This window comes from Brachypodium distachyon, chromosome 1 (genome assembly GCF_000005505.3).
Source record: "Brachypodium distachyon strain Bd21 chromosome 1, Brachypodium_distachyon_v3.0, whole genome shotgun sequence".
Classification (NCBI taxonomy): domain Eukaryota; kingdom Viridiplantae; phylum Streptophyta; class Magnoliopsida; order Poales; family Poaceae; genus Brachypodium; species Brachypodium distachyon.
In genome coordinates this window covers 49,934,483-49,951,030 of record NC_016131.3, presented here as the reverse complement: position 1 = coordinate 49,951,030, position 16,548 = coordinate 49,934,483, and the positions used below count along the sequence as shown (strand labels likewise).

General features: G+C 46.4%; 2 protein-coding genes and 1 pseudogene across 2 annotated transcripts; 2 read left to right on the top strand and 1 right to left on the bottom strand.

Annotated features, from left to right (window-relative positions):
- The first annotated feature begins 1,525 nt into the window (after positions 1 to 1,525).
- LOC100831160 (coiled-coil domain-containing protein 97) lies at positions 1,526 to 4,026 on the top strand. The gene is made up of 2 exons (XM_003557173.4): positions 1,526 to 2,295; positions 3,393 to 4,026. Exons 1-2 carry the CDS (start codon positions 1,594 to 1,596, stop codon positions 3,651 to 3,653), a joined length of 963 nt encoding a protein of 320 aa, XP_003557221.1. The 5' UTR covers positions 1,526 to 1,593; the 3' UTR covers positions 3,654 to 4,026.
- A 1,483-nt stretch (positions 4,027 to 5,509) lies between these two features.
- Positions 5,510 to 7,565, top strand: LOC100830853 (acid phosphatase 1). The gene is made up of 3 exons (XM_003557172.4): positions 5,510 to 6,237; positions 6,388 to 6,597; positions 7,161 to 7,565. Exons 1-3 carry the CDS (start codon positions 5,813 to 5,815, stop codon positions 7,336 to 7,338), a joined length of 813 nt encoding a protein of 270 aa, XP_003557220.2. The 5' UTR covers positions 5,510 to 5,812; the 3' UTR covers positions 7,339 to 7,565.
- A 148-nt stretch (positions 7,566 to 7,713) lies between these two features.
- On the bottom strand, positions 7,714 to 13,044 carry LOC100825474 (annotated as a pseudogene).
- Between the last annotated feature and the right edge of the window lie 3,504 nt (positions 13,045 to 16,548).

Here is a 16,548-nt window from a genome sequence, read left to right as displayed (position 1 = left end):
AGAAGCGGCCATCGTCGAGTTCTCTGAAATCTGAGAGATCTTGGACCCAGTTGTGGAAGATCAAAGTGCCTTCTAAAGTGCGTGTATTTGCTTGGAGATTAGCACAGAGTTTGATTCCCACGGGTGATGTCCTTAAGCAGCACCATATGGAGGACACGGCAGTGTGTGCAATCTGCCGGGCGACTAATGATTCCTGGAGGCATTCTTTACTGGACGGTACAATGGCGAAGTGCGTTTGGGCCTTGGCGGATGATCAGCTAGTTGAGTATATGTGTGTTTCCTCTTGCCTTGACGCCCGGGAGTGGTTGTTTCATCTTATTGACACGACGTCTCATGCGGAATTCACGCAAATCCTATTGACCCTTTGGGCGATCTGGTCGGCGAGAAGGAAGGCAATTCACGAGTCTATTTTTCAGAGTCCCATGATCACTCAGTCTAGTACACCAGCTCAGGCTAGGGCTGGACCGCCCCCTACGGCACCCCGCTGGCTCTCCCCGCCGGCGGGTATGTACAAGATCAACGTTGATGGAGGTGTTGCCAAGAATCAGAACAAAGGGGTGGTGGCGGCGGTTTGCCGTGACAAGTTGGGCCGCTACCAGGGGTTGTCAGCTCGTGTCTACCCCGGGATAACTGATCTGCCAACGTTGGAAGCACTTGCATGCTGCGAAGCCCTGGCCTTGGCCAAGGATTTAAATATCCAACGGGTTCGGGTTGCTTCTGATGCCCAAGCCGTCATAAAGGGTCTCCTCGAAAGTAATCGGTGCAGCTATAGTACTATTTTACGGGAGGTTGCTGTCCGAAGTAGAGAATTTTTAGATGTCACCTTTGTTCATGAGGGTAGATCTTCGAACTTGGATGCTCATAGTCTTGTTAAGAGCTTCTTGTCTTTGTCGCACGGCTGTTTCACCTGGCTCACTCAGGCTCACTCAGCCATGGAACGATGCTTGTATTTCTTTGTTGATTGATTAATAAAGGCCGTATGTTTTCGCTAAAAAAAAACAAGAGCATTGACATATACACGTACATGTATGGTGCATAGCAACCTGAACAGGGCCACGCCTTGTTGACTCCATGCTTGATTTTTTTCAATCCACTAGAAGCGATTAGTGTACAAAATCTCATCGAACACAAGGCGACTATTGTTCTGCGGTTTCGTACGTCGATGTGAAGATCTAATGGGCTCAAATTATGATTCTTGGCAAATTTAAAAGTAACTTAACACTAATTAGACACTCCTCTTTTCACATTGTAGGCTTCTCCTCAAGAGCAAGACCTATTACTAACGGGAAAAACGGCACAGGATAAACCAAATCATTGAATTGAATTGCAGAATGTACACTGTACAGGATTACGGAGTAACGTTGATTCTCTTTTTTTTTTCTACCGCACGTTGACTCTCTCTCTTTCTTTCACCAGCTTGGGCCTCCTTGCTGGATATCTTTCATCCAAAGCACCGCGTGCGGCCCACGGCCCACGAGAAAAACGAACCGACCAAAGCCACAGCCCCGCTAAAAGCTCCAGAGCCCAACAAACAACCCCCCCGAACCGCCTAGGCCAAACCCCCTCCGGCGCCGACCGACCGACTGCCCCACCATGGAGCCCGCGGCGATGGACCGCATCGCCGCCCGGCTCGCCGCCGTCGACGGGCTCTACTTCCCCACCGCCTTCCTCTCCTCCTCCCCCTCCCCGCCGCGCCGCAAGGAGGCGCTCCTCTCCCTCCTCTCCCGCGACGCGCCGCTCTTCCTCGAGCGCTACGGCGCCGCGCTCTCCGCCGACGAGCTCGCCTCCTTCGACGCGCTCCAGGGCGGCCATGGCGCCGAAGACGACGGCTACGAGGTCGCCTGGCACCTCCGCCGCCTCCGCTCCGGGGGGGCCACGCTGTCCCCCGCGCGGGTGCGCAACCGGCGCCGGGCGTACCTCGACCGGCTGGTGCGCGAGGGGGAGTACTTCTCCGAGGAGGCCATGCGGGAGCGGGAGCCCTACCTGCACCACGAGTACCTGGGCAGGTTCCAGGACCCCGTCGGCCGGGCCATGGCGCGGCCCGGGGAGAGGTGGTCCGAGACGCTGATGCGGAGGGCCGAGGAGGCCGTCATCGTGGAGAAGATTCGTGGGGAGCAGATTAGGAGAGGGGTTGACCCCAGCGAGTGGGTGGGTGGTGCTTCTGTTGCGCAGGCTATGCAGGAGCAGGAAGAAGAGGAGGAAGAAGAAGAAGAGGAGGAGGAGGAGGAGGAAGAAGAGGAGGATGTCGGCGCGGAGGAGAATAGACGAGAGACCATGAATCCTAGTTCGACTGAGGTTTGCTTGCTGCTGATTAGTCTTACTGTTTACATGTTCTGACTCTTAACTCTGCTTGATTTCTGTGTTACATTGCTTGCAGTTATATTGAATTGTATAATTTCGTTTGATATGCAAATCTTGACTTGTGATGACATACATCCTATGTTGTGAACCTAATCAGCTGATTCATAAATGAGTAGTCTTGATCTGTAGTTGGCGCTGCCTATAGTACATTGATATGGACAATTGGTTTGCCCTTCCAATCAACACTCTGAACTCTATGGATGTAGAAAAAATAGTTGTTTTACGTATATGATTGTATCATGTCAAATTTAGTAAATGGTCTGGCGAAAGATTCGTTTCTTTTCGCATAGCGGCTCTACCACGCCCTTAGTTTCTAGGATTCTTGATATCCCTCAATAGCATCTTGTTGGTAGGTTATGTTTGTGCCAGAATTTACATTGTTCATGCCTGTAGGTGAACTTCAGTAGTTTTAAACTGCGAAAGGCACATTGAAGTACTAGTTACATAGTTCCAAATTTATATATCACATCTGTTCTAAGAAACTAGGAATACCTTCTGGAAGATTTGTTTTAGCCTCAATGGTTGTACCTGTGGTCAGACTTGCAAATCCTGTCACCCTTCACTCTTCTATATTTTTCTTCTCTGCCATAGCCATCGCTCGATCTGAAATGGTTGTATTTCATAAAACTAGTAGATGCTTGAATAGCAAGCTATTTTGCACCTCATTTTTGGCTCGTACATTCAAGTGGTGATTGGTGTGGAACAAACAAGATGGAGGTGGAATCTGATCATTGGACAAGAGGCTTGGAGAAAGCCATACCGGTCCAACTGTGTATGTATATATGGTCTTTAGAAATGTCAATCTAGTTCAGTTGGGCCCAGTATGCAAAACTTTGTCACTCTAAAGCTTAACGCTTTGCTATTGTCTCTTCTGGCTTGCACTTATGATTTTTGTCTTGTCTTATTTGACTGGAAAGGGAACTGGGATACCTTTCCATCGATTTTTCATCAAAATGATATTCTATTTTCAATCTTCGATGGTAAGCTTTATCATAGCAGATACTCACTTTCTTGTTTACTCCTGGTTGCAGCTAGTTGTGCATGAAGATACTGACCAAAGCCCCAACGGTACTGGAGGTCCCCTTGCAGGGACTTTCAAGCAAACACTATCTCCTGAGGAGATGCAAGATCAGCTGGAGCAGTTAACACATGTGATGCAGCAGAAGTTCCTCTCAGGTGAAGACTCAGAGCATATGGACTATCCTCGGATCGACAATGACGAGATGCTGGACGACCACTGGTCCAAAGAAGCCAACTACGATGCCGAGGATAAGTATTTTGAAGATGATTAGAACAGTTCAAAAAAGTCTGCTATCCCTTATGAAATACAGGAACACCTTTGCCCGTTCAATGTTCTCGAAAAGAAGAGCTTCATACCAGTTAAGTTAAGTAGCGGGGTCAGGTCACCTGCGCTGGTCATGGTTAGACCTCCTGGCAGACCTCAGCAGCATGTAAATATATGCATCGTGTATGACATGAGGAGCTCTAGAGTAATAAGTCAGTAGTAGGCTAATCGTCGATGTTAAACCCGTCGCATGGCATCTGTGTACTGAAATTGCAGTGTGCGTCGAGGCGTTTTTCTCTGAATTTACTATCATGCATTGCATATTTGCATGGGGGTGGGTGATTGAGAGGATATTCCGCGTCAAGATTCAGTGATTCTCATATTAGTGGTGCCCATGGATGAAGTGCTCTGGTGCCATATATGGGCCTGTTTGGTTGGTGACCTGAGAGATATGTCTGCGAAAATTATGTGCCTGAGTCGAATCCGTAAATTTTAAAGTTCCTGCCGGTCAGGCATGCTGTGATTTTCTTGTTTGGTTGGAGCGTGAGCGTTAGCACGCATAACAAAGCAATAAACGTGACTAGCATACAGCAAATTTTTTAATTGATCATCACGCTTTTGGTGGCTGCCTGAATCAGGCGTCCGTTTTTGCAGGCCTGAGCTCCGGCTAATTAGAAGAATAAAGTCTCAGGCCAGGCAATCAAGATGATTTCCCAGGCAGCAACCAAACATGCTCGTTCTCAGGTCAGGCACTGCTCCGGCCTTCCACAATGTGATCGAAGCATACTTCACCTTTCCCTCTGACACGTACCAGCCGGAAACACCGATCCATAACTTGATTTTTGCTCAGCGTACATGAACCGGTCCATGCTTTGGAATGGGACCCCCGTCTGATTAAACAACTCCATCTAAAGTATAGTGCTACAGCTCTCGTTGGACCTAAGCACATGCACGTGGGACCCTTTATCTATATGAATGGTTTTTTATTGAGCTGCTGGTTGTTTGCATCGGTTTGTAAATGGATCGATCCATTCTTTTGGACTGCATGCACCGACCGCTCCAATGGCATGAATCGGTCCATACTCTCAAAAGATGAAGTTTGGTCCGGCTAAAGCAGTACATTGGAGAAGGCCTAAGATCCTATTGTTTCGCCTTCAGCAATAAGAAAACAGCTGCTACGCCGGAAGTAATCCATTCTCAAACCATACACTTCTTTTGGCGGTATCAAATTCTTAATTCGTTACCGCTACTAGCATCTACTGCTTGTTGGTACGACATTGCTATTCATGGGGCTCAGGTTACCTTTGTACCCAAGCAAAATCGGCCCTGAATTAATCTGGTTTCCTACGAATACATGGAGCCGGCAGTGGCTTCCTCCTTTTTAAAATCGGGTTATTCTTTATCTTATAATCTTGTTTAAGAATGTACTTCCTCCGTTACTAAATACTTACCGTGGTTTAAGTACTAAAATCACGACAAGTATTTAGGAACCGAAGAACTACTTACAATGTATGTAGGTTCAGTTTAGGTTGGGTTGTATTTTCCTTATTTCCTGACCTCCGTGTCCTCTGCCTTCATGCAGAAGCAAGCACGTACGGACTAATCGCTCAATTAATCTTCCTTGCATATCCACATTACCACATATCAGGAGCATTATTAGCACTAGTACTCCGTACTATTTTTCAACAACAAAGCAGCATTGAATCATCAGTTTTTTGTCAAAAAATAAGAAAGGGAAAAAACAGTGTCGAATTAGCACCGCCGGTCCAATAGGTGGCCGGCACGTCACCCGTTTCCGTTGGCCCCTCAGCTAAGCCAACAATGAAACAAACGCGGAAGGAAGAAAAACGGAAAACCAAAGGAGAACGTACTACGCGGTATCGTCTTCCCTCCGATTCGAATCCAATGAAACTTTCCCCCAAAACAGAAGGCTTTCTCCGCCGGTCTCCTCCTATATAACGCCGGCGTCGCCTTCGTTTCCCCCCGTCTGCTCTCGCTTTCCGTTTCGTCTCCTTCGTTTCCCTTTCGTCCCCTCCCCCGGGATTCGCATCGCAGAGGAGCCATCCATTATCCGCTTCCTTCCTTCCGCGCACGAGGCTATTTATCGCCTGCCCTCTCCTCCGGCTCCGGGAGACGCGCCGGCGGTTTGAGGTGCGGCGGACAAACATGGCGCGCCACGGCTCCCTGCTTGCGCTTGTGCTGATGGGGGTGATGCTCGCCGTCGCGGGGGCGGAGGAGCACGCGGCCGAGCTGCCGCGCCCGCTCGTGATCCAGCTGCCTTCGTCGACGACGGAGAAGACGGCGGCGGACGAGGCGGAGGCGGAGGCGCGGTGCGCGAGCTGGAGGGTGGCCGTGGAGGCCAACAACGTGTTGCCGTGGAGCGCGGTGCCCGCGGAGTGCGCGGCCCACGTGCGCCGCTACGTCACGGGCCCCGCCTACCGCTCCGACCTCGAGCTCGTCGCGCGGGAGGCCTCCGCCTACGCCCGCTCCCTCGCCGCCTCCGCCTCCGACCGCGCCGCCGACGCCTGGGTGTTCGACGTCGACGAGACGCTGCTCTCCAACCTCCCCTACTACGCCGACCACGGATACGGGTCAGAACCCAGAGCCCCCTCAATTCCCCAATCCTACTGTCACAGAAACAAATAAATCATGCATCCTTCAAGCATGGCGAAAATTAGGCAGGAAGTTTGATCGGCGAATTGGGATTGCTCACGTGCGGTGTTGGATTTTTGAAATGGCAGGCTCGAATTGTTCGACCACCGGGAATTCGACAGGTGGGTGGAGAAGGGGGAGGCGCCGGCGATCCCCTCCAGCCTGAAGCTCTACAAGGAGGTCCGCGACCTGGGGTTCAAGACCTTCCTGCTCACCGGCCGGAGCGAGGGCCACCAGGGCGTCACGGTGGACAATCTCAAGAAACAAGGGTTCCATGATTGGGACAGGCTTATATTGAGGTATCTTGCTTCATCTTAACCCAGCTTCTATGAATTGCTAGCATTGCACATTAGAGCTGGTAGTGTTGATTATCTTCATAATTAACCTGACCAGTCCATGACCAATTTCTGGAAACTCTAGACTTACCCTCACAATGCTTCACCAGTTCTGGCTCTTCATTGACGTATGTTCTGTTCCTAGTATTTAGGCTGTCGCGTCTCTGCTTGCTCTTTACAGTTTAGTGGTTCAGACATCTACTAGAATGTCTAGATTAGAAGAACACTGAATCATCGTATAGGAAGGTGCTTCAGATCTTTGGATGCCCAATGCCATTATCACCACCTTTTCTCCAAATTAATTGTTGATATGTCGTTATCACTAACAGAGAACGGCCATTAGTTAAGGGTGAAAAAACTCGATGCTGGATTGGCAAATAACATATGCTGATCTCTTTTGATCACCTCAGCTTGATCAACTAAGATCTCTGCCACCGAATTTGTTTCCCAAAGCAAATGCACCGCCATCTTGTGTTCCCCATTTCCGCATAACAAAGTTCTGAAATGTGCTCATGTTTGACATCCAGGGCAGCAGCTGACCGCACGAAAACAGCGACGGCCTACAAATCGGAGAAGAGGAAGGAGATGGAGGCAGAGGGGTACAAGATCCTAGGCAATTCCGGCGACCAATGGAGCGACCTGCTGGGCTACTCCATGAGTGCCCGTTCATTCAAGCTCCCCAACCCGATGTATTATATCCCCTGACAAAACACACATGATTGGCGTGTGAGAAATGCAAAGTCTTTTATCTGGTGCATTTTTCATGCCGGACCGATTAAGCAGAGCACTGACTAGTTCATAAAAGAGAAAAGAAATCGTCATTTATACAGATGAGGAGTTCATACTGTACAAAAGCTTCATTAACTTCATGTAGCATACAGTAAAGTTGCAAGCTCGATTGTAATGGATGAGATGAGACTTTATGAGTAAAAGGTGAGTTCATGGGCATATCGATTACTCCCTCCGACCTATAATAAGTGTCTCGAATTTTAGATACTCACTTACTAAAGTTGTACTGAATCTGAGACGTTTATTATGGATCGGAGGAGTATCTCATAGATTATTTAATCCATACCATGGTATCGTCTCAATAATTTATGCTAAACCAATCAGTAATGGAAACACCATTCAGAAATCGAAAGATGCAATAGAAAATGACGTATGTTGTTGGCAAGCAATCAAACATTGCAGAGGTACCCAGCCCACGACACAAGGTTGTTGGCAACAACAGTACTCAAACTACTGATCACAAAGCTAACAGTTGGTTTATTATGAGAGGAACGTCGTCAGCTTCACCACAGGTTTGTATGGATGCTCGTCAAGTTTTCAAGTTGGTCGAGCAAATCTCGCTTGAGGTCTTGGGCACATGAACCAGTAACCAAGACTTCCTTGAGACCACTTATATGCTTTAGCCCAGAAATCCGCAAACACGACGATCCACAACGCTGGATGTTGAGTGCTCCAACAGAGAAGACAAAGAACTCCCCAAAAGTTACCTTTGAGGGTAACAAGGTGGAGCTGCTGCAATCAATCCTCAGGGTGTCGAGAGAGAGCGTATCATAACATTGACCTGCAAAAGAATGATATCGACCATGGGCTGGCTTACCAAAACTGAGGTGCTGCTGCTGAATCGGCTTGATACGAAGACGACTTGTGCTTACTCCATGCGGCAAATCATCCCCAAATAAGATGTATATGTCCTCTTGACTTGATATCGTCAACTCAAGATCAGACAACTTTTCGAGATTGGGAAGCTGCTTGATCCAGACTGGCCTTATGCATGCACCACCTATGCCTGCGCCTGGATGCTCTCCAGTGGTACCGTACAATACCTTAAGGCACTTTAGGGTCGTGGGTGGGTTGGAGATGTCGTCAAAACAAGCAAAGTCAAAGCTGTTGCCATCCTCCTTCAGCAGCAGCAATTGCAATGACAAGGACTCGAGATGGCTGTGACCTGAGATGGCATCACACAACTTCTGCCAGTTTTCACGGTTGATGCCGGACAACCCGAGCTTGCCAATAACCTTTGCAGCAGCAGGGAAAACCGCAACACCGCCGCCATTTGCAGCAAGACGCTGGCGTCTGTGCAGATTCATCTGCTTCTTGGATAACCACCAGCAGCTGCTCCTGGTGGATTCTGCCGGTTCACGTGGCCTGCTCTTCCATCCCCCTGTGGTTCAAACTGATGCCCCCTGTACCACATTTGTTGTTGCTGATGTTCTGGCTCCTAGAAAAGGGCTCATGCCGTTATGACCGCCCTCTTGTGGTGTCTGCGGTGGCGTTGGTGGTGGTGTTGTTGGCGCCGGTGCGGCTGCTGTCGTCGTCGTCGTTGCTGATGCTGGTGGTGGTGCTTCTAGGGGGAGGCTTGTGTCGATGGTGGTGCCAGCACGAATGTACTGCAGCTTCTGTAGCTTGGTAATAGCAGCTGGTAGCTCCACTACGAAGGTGTGTCGAACATCCAGAGTCTCCAGCTGCCTCATGGCACCCAATGAATCCGGGAGACGGGTGATGTGCCTGCATCCTCGCAGGGACAAGAACTCGAGGCGACACAGCAGCTTCCCGATCCTCTCCAGGTCATCATCTGTTACACTAGTACGATAGGAATTAGTACTAGTGCCTTCCAGATCAAGCACCCGAAGCACCTCCATCTTATTCTTGGCAGAGATGAGGAATGACCTCCACGCCCCAAACACTGTCAAATACCGTAACCGTGACAAGTCGATGCTGTCGAATACAGTCTCGTCTCTGTCCCAGCTGCTTATTATGGTGAGGTGTTGTCCAGTGAGGCGTGAGCTGGGGCTGCAACACCCTTCCAATGCAAACACAAGGTTATCTTCCATTGGCCGTGACTTGATGTATCCATGAAAGAAGCTATTCACCTTGCTCATTGTTCTTCTTCTTGATGTCTCCTGCTCCTGCTCCTGCTCCTGGTATAATATGCTCAATTTTATGAGCTCACGCAAGAGCTTTTCTCCCTTCTCCTCTGCGGTACCACCACCACCACCGGATGAGTAACCCTCTGCGATCCACCGCCTCATCAAACGGCTCCGCCGGATGCTTTGGTCCGCAGGGAAGACTGACAGATAGAAGATGCATGGCTTGGGTTCATCCGAGCAACCATCAAAGTATGATTGCATCCAACAGAATAGGCCCCTTAAACTTGGGGTCTCGAGACATTCTCTGAAGTTAGCATTTATAAACTCCAGCTTCTTTATGCCCGGCATGTCTGCACGGGCCCATTCGCGCCCCATGGCAGCTATTACTTCCGGAAGCCCGCCACACTTGGCCATGATAAGATTTGAAATCTCTGCCTCGCGGGAAGACAATTGCCTGCCGTTCAGAGCTACCTGCAATTTGGGACCAAGTTAAAAATCCTGAATTTCCAACTGTAAGTGAAAGCAGACATGCACACGCACGGAGGATTACCTTTGTGAAAATATCAAGGGCCATGTCAGTTTTCAGACCTTTGACGTTGAGAATATGCGAATGTTTATCTGTACAATGTGTGGCGATGCTTTCTTCACGTGTAATGACAATAGTATTACCTCTAATAGGCTTCCAGATAACAAGGCTGTGTTTATCAGGTCCCAGTCATCCTTCGACTGCAGACCATCGATAACAAGGAGGCATCTGTTTTCACGCAGAATCTGACGGCACCCTTGGATAGGGTCTTGGCCTTCCATCATACCAATTGCTGCATTTTCCTTGGCATCAAGATCATCCGAATAAAAATCCAGAAGCAATCGCTGACACAAGTCTGTCAAATTGAACGGCTGAGGCACATTCACCTAGCCGTGCATTTTGTAGTAGTCTTCATCGTCTATTTCATCATCGCCCATTGTCTTCTTTTGGTTGAGGGAACCATCATAGTACATTCTGACGATAGATGATTTCCCAACACCAGCAATCCCCCACACTGACAATGTCACATCAAGCTTTATTGAATTGAAGTAAGTCAAGGCCGTCACTTCGTTTTCTCGCTCAACAAGTTGATTTCCTTCAAATTTACCCCCTTTCTTCATGTTGTCTCCTCCATCTCCGTGTCCACAATTGCCGTCGTCTTGTCGTGCAGAACCCTACAAGTATACACATAGACGACATAAACGCAATTAGGGCAAAACGGTAGAATAACTTAATTAATCCTCTCTACGTCATTGTGCTATGTTCTAGTAGTGCTACTAAATACTAATAAACAACGGTTAACCAAGTGGAGCCAAAACAACGTTTTTTCACTAAGCTATCGCCAATCCGATTAATTATACACAGTAATATTGGGAAAATACTAGCAGCATGTAGAGCAAAACAAGTTCTTACATCTCTAAAACCGTCAAATTCTTCCAGCTTTAAAAAGCTCGGTTGGTGTCTGATGATGGACCGATGGTGGTACTATGTACGACATTCCCCAGAGAGACGGAGAAGAGCTTACAAATGGTAGAGGTATGCAGCCAAAGTGGTTCTTAGGATTTTTCTCATCGGATGGTATTTTCGGTTACGTTAGCAATCAGTGATTAACAATATTCCCTGTCCCCCATTAGATGGATTTACTGGAAAACAAATCCCTTAAAAAAATCGAACTAAGAACCGGATTATGGTTCCATTCAGAATCACATAGTTTCAATACATAATTATGTTTTAAAAAACCGAATTAAAAATCTGACCTCTCTCCGACTCCTCTCCTTCCATCATGTCGTTCGGTAGCCGGCAAGGTCAGGTTAGCTCTAGGCAGGATTACAGTTGTGGGAATATACTACACGCGTCATGGCTTAGTGCCTATTTATCTGTTTTAACTTCATTCACATTTCTCATGATTTAATTTGGATCTACATTCAACCATAATCATCTCTAAGTTGGTCAAAATAATATTGCATTACTTACCACAAAGAATGTGTGACTTGTAGCGTTTACTCAGAAAATTTGATGTACTGTAACCTAAGATGTATTTCTATCAATTCCATTAATGTGGAATTCTCGACCTCTCTCTGTAATTATTCCGAATAAACTTTGTAAATTCTTAAGCTCTCTCTGTAATTATTCCGAATAAACTTTTAATAGAAAATGTAATTTCCTTCAAAAAAAATCAATTCCATTAATTCTTTTATCAAGATGGAAGGGCACGGCAAGTGGCAACACTCACCTTCATGTTTTATATGGGCTAGCTAGTATAGTTGCAAGATACAGTAGATCCAACTCTATATATAGTATTATACTCCATCCGATTTAATAAGTGTCGCTGATTGAGTAGTAAAAACTCAGTGAAATAAATAAATACCTTGGGGAATATGGCACAAATGTATCGATGGTCGAGAAGCTTTTAAGGTCTGATACTTGGTAGTGGTCCCCTGTGCAGAAGTGTGCAGCCCCCAGGTGGTTGGTGGAGACGACGATCCGGCTGCCGTTGTCGCCGTTGGGAAGGTACATTCGGATGGCTTCCCAGTCCGCGACACTGGATAATTCTTGCTCCAGGATGATGAGATGCCTGAGCCGGCTGACTTGCCGCACCAGCTCGGGGATGTCATCGTGGTAGTGGTGTTGGTGAGACGACGTAAATTGGGTGAGCAAGTTGTTGAGGAACTCCACTGGGTTAAAAGGATGTGGCAGCTTATTGACCCAGGCACGGTTCTTGAATCGCAGGCAGATATCCGGGTCATCGTACGCCTTCTTCATAATTGTCGCCCTCGCGCACCCAAGTTGTTGTTGCTGCTGATCAACAACAACATGATGTTGGCCATCATCAACATCTCCTCCAAGCCACAGAGAGATCACTTGGAGCTCTTTGCTGCCTTGACAGTGGATCATCAATTCTTTCAGATCGCCGGTGGTGTGATCGCCAAGAAGCTTCCCATTGGCCTTCCACACCTCCCTCAGGACATGGAGTGCCCCTGATGCTGCCTCCTTGTGGACTCGCATAAGATGAGCAGCTGATGACGTGGAGTCGTCGTTATTCCCGTTGCTCAAGAGGAGGTTGTAGCGCGTGTTCCTCTGACTCACATCCTCCACCCTGGCCTTGAGCCGCTTGATGTTAGCCACCGCCTGATCCAACGGCGGGGTGCTTGCCACGAAGACCTTGATGGGCGCCATGGCGAAACGCCACACCCAGTCCCAGCGGGAGGGCTTGTCCAGGTGGAGAACGAACTCCACGCAGTCCTCCACGTCCAAGGCCAGGTCACGGAGCTGCCTCACCCAGGTGCGCACCACCTGGTTCTTGGATGCGCGTTCCCCGGCGTTGGAGGCGCCGAGGAATGACTGCATCATCTCGAACTCCCCCGTGATGAACACCAGGTCCTCCTGCACGCGCCCCCTCAGCTGAGACTCCTCCTCCATGGCTGACTTCACTCGGGTCACCGTCCCCGCCACCGCCGTCTTGGTCAGACCAAGAGCAAACTCCGCCATTGTGTATATAGCAGCAGAAGCGAGAGGTACTGCTCCCTCCGTCCAACAAAAAATGTCTCAAGTTTGTCAAAATTTGGATGTATCTAGACACGACTTAGTGTTTGGATGCATTTAAATTTAGTCAAAGTTGAGACATCCTTTGTTGGACGGAGGGAGTATATGATACTCGCGATCTCAGCTGTGTACCAAGCTAGGAGTATAGTTTTGTGCATTCATCAGCTTCTGTTGGTGGCTTTACAAAGGGCTCTCTCCGCCAGCCCCCTCGTCATAAACAAATTACTTTTCAGTTTCTTTTTCAATTGCGATATACTCGCTCCCTCCGATCCTAAATTATTGTCGAAATATTACATGTATCTAGACGTTTTTTAAGAATAGATACATCCATATTTGGAAAAATTTGAGTCAAGAATTTTGGATCAGAGGGGGTATTTGATAACAGTCGTACTAGTTTGATGTTGTATGTATTGGTATTTATTTTTTCGCTAAATTTAATTAAAAAACTGACAAAGTTTGATTTAGGACAAATCTAAATATTTAAAATTTAGAAATGGAGGGAGTATATCAGGATGCGTATCACATCGTACCTCGACCCTTCCTTGCCAAAAAAAGATGAATAAAGACGTGTATTGCACATACAATTAGCCACTTTCATTGGAAAGGTTAGCTGGTATTTGATCCCAATGTCAACCTCATTCCAACTGGTCTACCTTGATTTCTGCACAACTCGGTGATCGGGAGGGTCGCCGTATTGCATCCTGAGGACATCTACAAGGCTCAACAATATGTATGTTAAGTTGTAAGAAAAATTGTCCATATTTTTTACATACAATGCATCATACAACCACTCTAGCTACACAACAAAAGGTTGTATGTTAGTTTACAGAGGCTCTTAGTTACACAACAAGGGGTGAGAGGATATTCATGGTTGTTCTCTCATTTTGTCTTGGGCTCATGCATGGGTTGTATGTTAACCTACGCAACATTTTTCTCTTTTCATTTAATATGTGCCACATCATTAAAAGTTCTTACATGACGAGAACTTACCAACAGTACCTAACATACAACTATTGGAGACAGTGCCGACCCTAAACCTAGGAGCTACTACCTCTGTTCCTAGTAAATATAAGTCTTATATTTAGAAGTAACATGGACAGTAGAAGCAAATCTCTGCTGGACTGAAAACCTGCCTTTGCACTAGAAGCAAATTTCAATATCTCATTGAAACAAAAAAGAATGTCTATTTCTCAGTCGCCTAAGAAATAGTTATTTCTCAGTTAACAATCGTAGACATCCAATTAAGATTTTTCTTATCCATCGGACCTACGTTAATTTTACACGAATCTCAATGATTGAATCAGGTATCATTGATTAAGAAATAGTTATTTCTCAGTCGCCTAAGAAATAGAAAAAATAAATAAAAAAACATTTCCTTTTGTCAAAGAATAGTGTGAAAATTAAATAATCAGCGATTAACTTTGATAGGTAAAATAATATAAAGGCCTACAGTTTTAATTGTCATGCAGATCGACCATCGATCCAAGGTACCAGCCCGCGCGGCTCCACGTTCGGTTAACGTCAGGATCGGGCTCCTTGAATGACTAAGGTGACGAGTTTCTCAATTAGGACCTCGATTCAAAGTCAAAAATAAAACGAAGTCTTTCGATAACCCATTGATCCACGTTCGGTTAAACGTGAGGGCTCCATGAATTGACTAAGTTAACGAGTTTCTTAGGACCTCGATTCATTCAAGTCTTCTCATTGCAGGTTTGGTATGTCCAGTCTCTGTTTTAACAATGTCTAAATTTATTGTTTCATAATCACCCTTCATATTGCATATATTATCACATCTCCTCAACTTGGTTGATGCATGCGAAATTACACTAGTGTGTAGAGAGGGTGCTTAGCCCTCTCCCAATGCAGTGTCTCTTAACACGCTATCTTAGGTGATGATATCTTCTAGATCTAAGTAGGAGAACTCCACTACTCGATTTCTCTCAACATGCAAGCAATGCCACATCATCACGCATGTCATTAATATGTTCACACCAATTTAATGGGGAACTCATATTTTTTGCACATGCATGCTTTTTTTTTATCAAGCTATCCTCGCTAAGCAAAGAATATATCATACAATTTCATATATATTTTCAATTTTGAATAATCTTTCGTTGCTACTCAATTTCACTCATGTATGTTAACTAAAAATTTCCGCAACGACGTGCGGGACACCATCTAGTTTCACAAGAGACTAGCTCCACAATGCATGTCTCTTACTTGTTGTCTCTAAACAAGGTGGCATTAATTAATTTAGTAGTTGTGTTTGCATGTAATTGGGTGAATTAATGTTTTTATCTATGTCTATGTGAAAGAGTAGTATCTCCAACAAGAGACAACCCCCATCTCTTTCTTCATTAACTGGCATGCCATGTAAGCAAACACCACTGATTCAATACACCCCCTCTTCTTACGAAAACATAAGGACGTTTTAGATCACTCGTACCACTTCATAAAAAAAGGCATGATGGACATTAAACAATATTTCCTTCTCTCTTTTCAGCCCGGTTCCGAACAACACTCAGTGTTTTTGATTTTGTCGGAGATTGCACGGTTGGATTTTCACGAAATTTCACGAGATAGCAGTAGACAGAATTCCATACAATCCCATCGAAGGGATCGACGAAAAGTTTCTTGAGCCAGCAGGAAACAGGCGAGCAAGTCAGATTTTTGTGTTGCCCCGCACGGACACGAGCAATCGAAACATCACTCGGTGTTTCGAAGTTTTCCGGAGATTGCACCGTTGGATCGCGATGAAAATTCACAGTCAATTCTCAACATTCTCACCGGAGGGATCGTCGAAACATTTTTTGAGGCAACGTATATCTTGCGAGAGAGAAAAAAAGCAGGACGAAGTAAAGAGTAGGAAAAAGAAAAAAAAAGGTGAAAAGACCATCCTACCCTTTTGAGTTTGGGGAGAGGAGTGTATTGAATTATGCCTCGTAAGCAAAATATCGATATGCCTTATGACAATTGGGATAGGCTTTATAGGAAAACTTTTCTCTCTATTGAAAAGTTTTGTTTTAATGATCTCATTGTCGCATTAAGACAATATAACTTTAGAGTTCAACACCCGGGCTAGGGATGCACACAGCCGGAAAAAACTTGCAAGAGGAAAGTCACACGCGCAGATCGACGACGAAAGACACTAGGGGGGCGTGGCCTTGATGCACGCCAACCAAACCGGGCGAACACCTTGATGGCTCTCCGATCCTTCAGGCGATGAAACACTGCCCATGTACGGAGCCAATGCATAATAATAACCGAATAGAATTTTTTTTGTGTTGAACAAAATAATCGTTCCCTCAAGTCTTCTCATTGCAGCGTCTGCCATGTCCAGTCTCTTGTTTAACAATTTCAAAATTTATTGTTTCATAATCACCACTCATCTTGCATTTATTATCGCATCTCTCAACTTGGTTGTTGCCAGCGAAATTGTAGCGTGTACACAATGGTTCTTTTTTTCTCTGG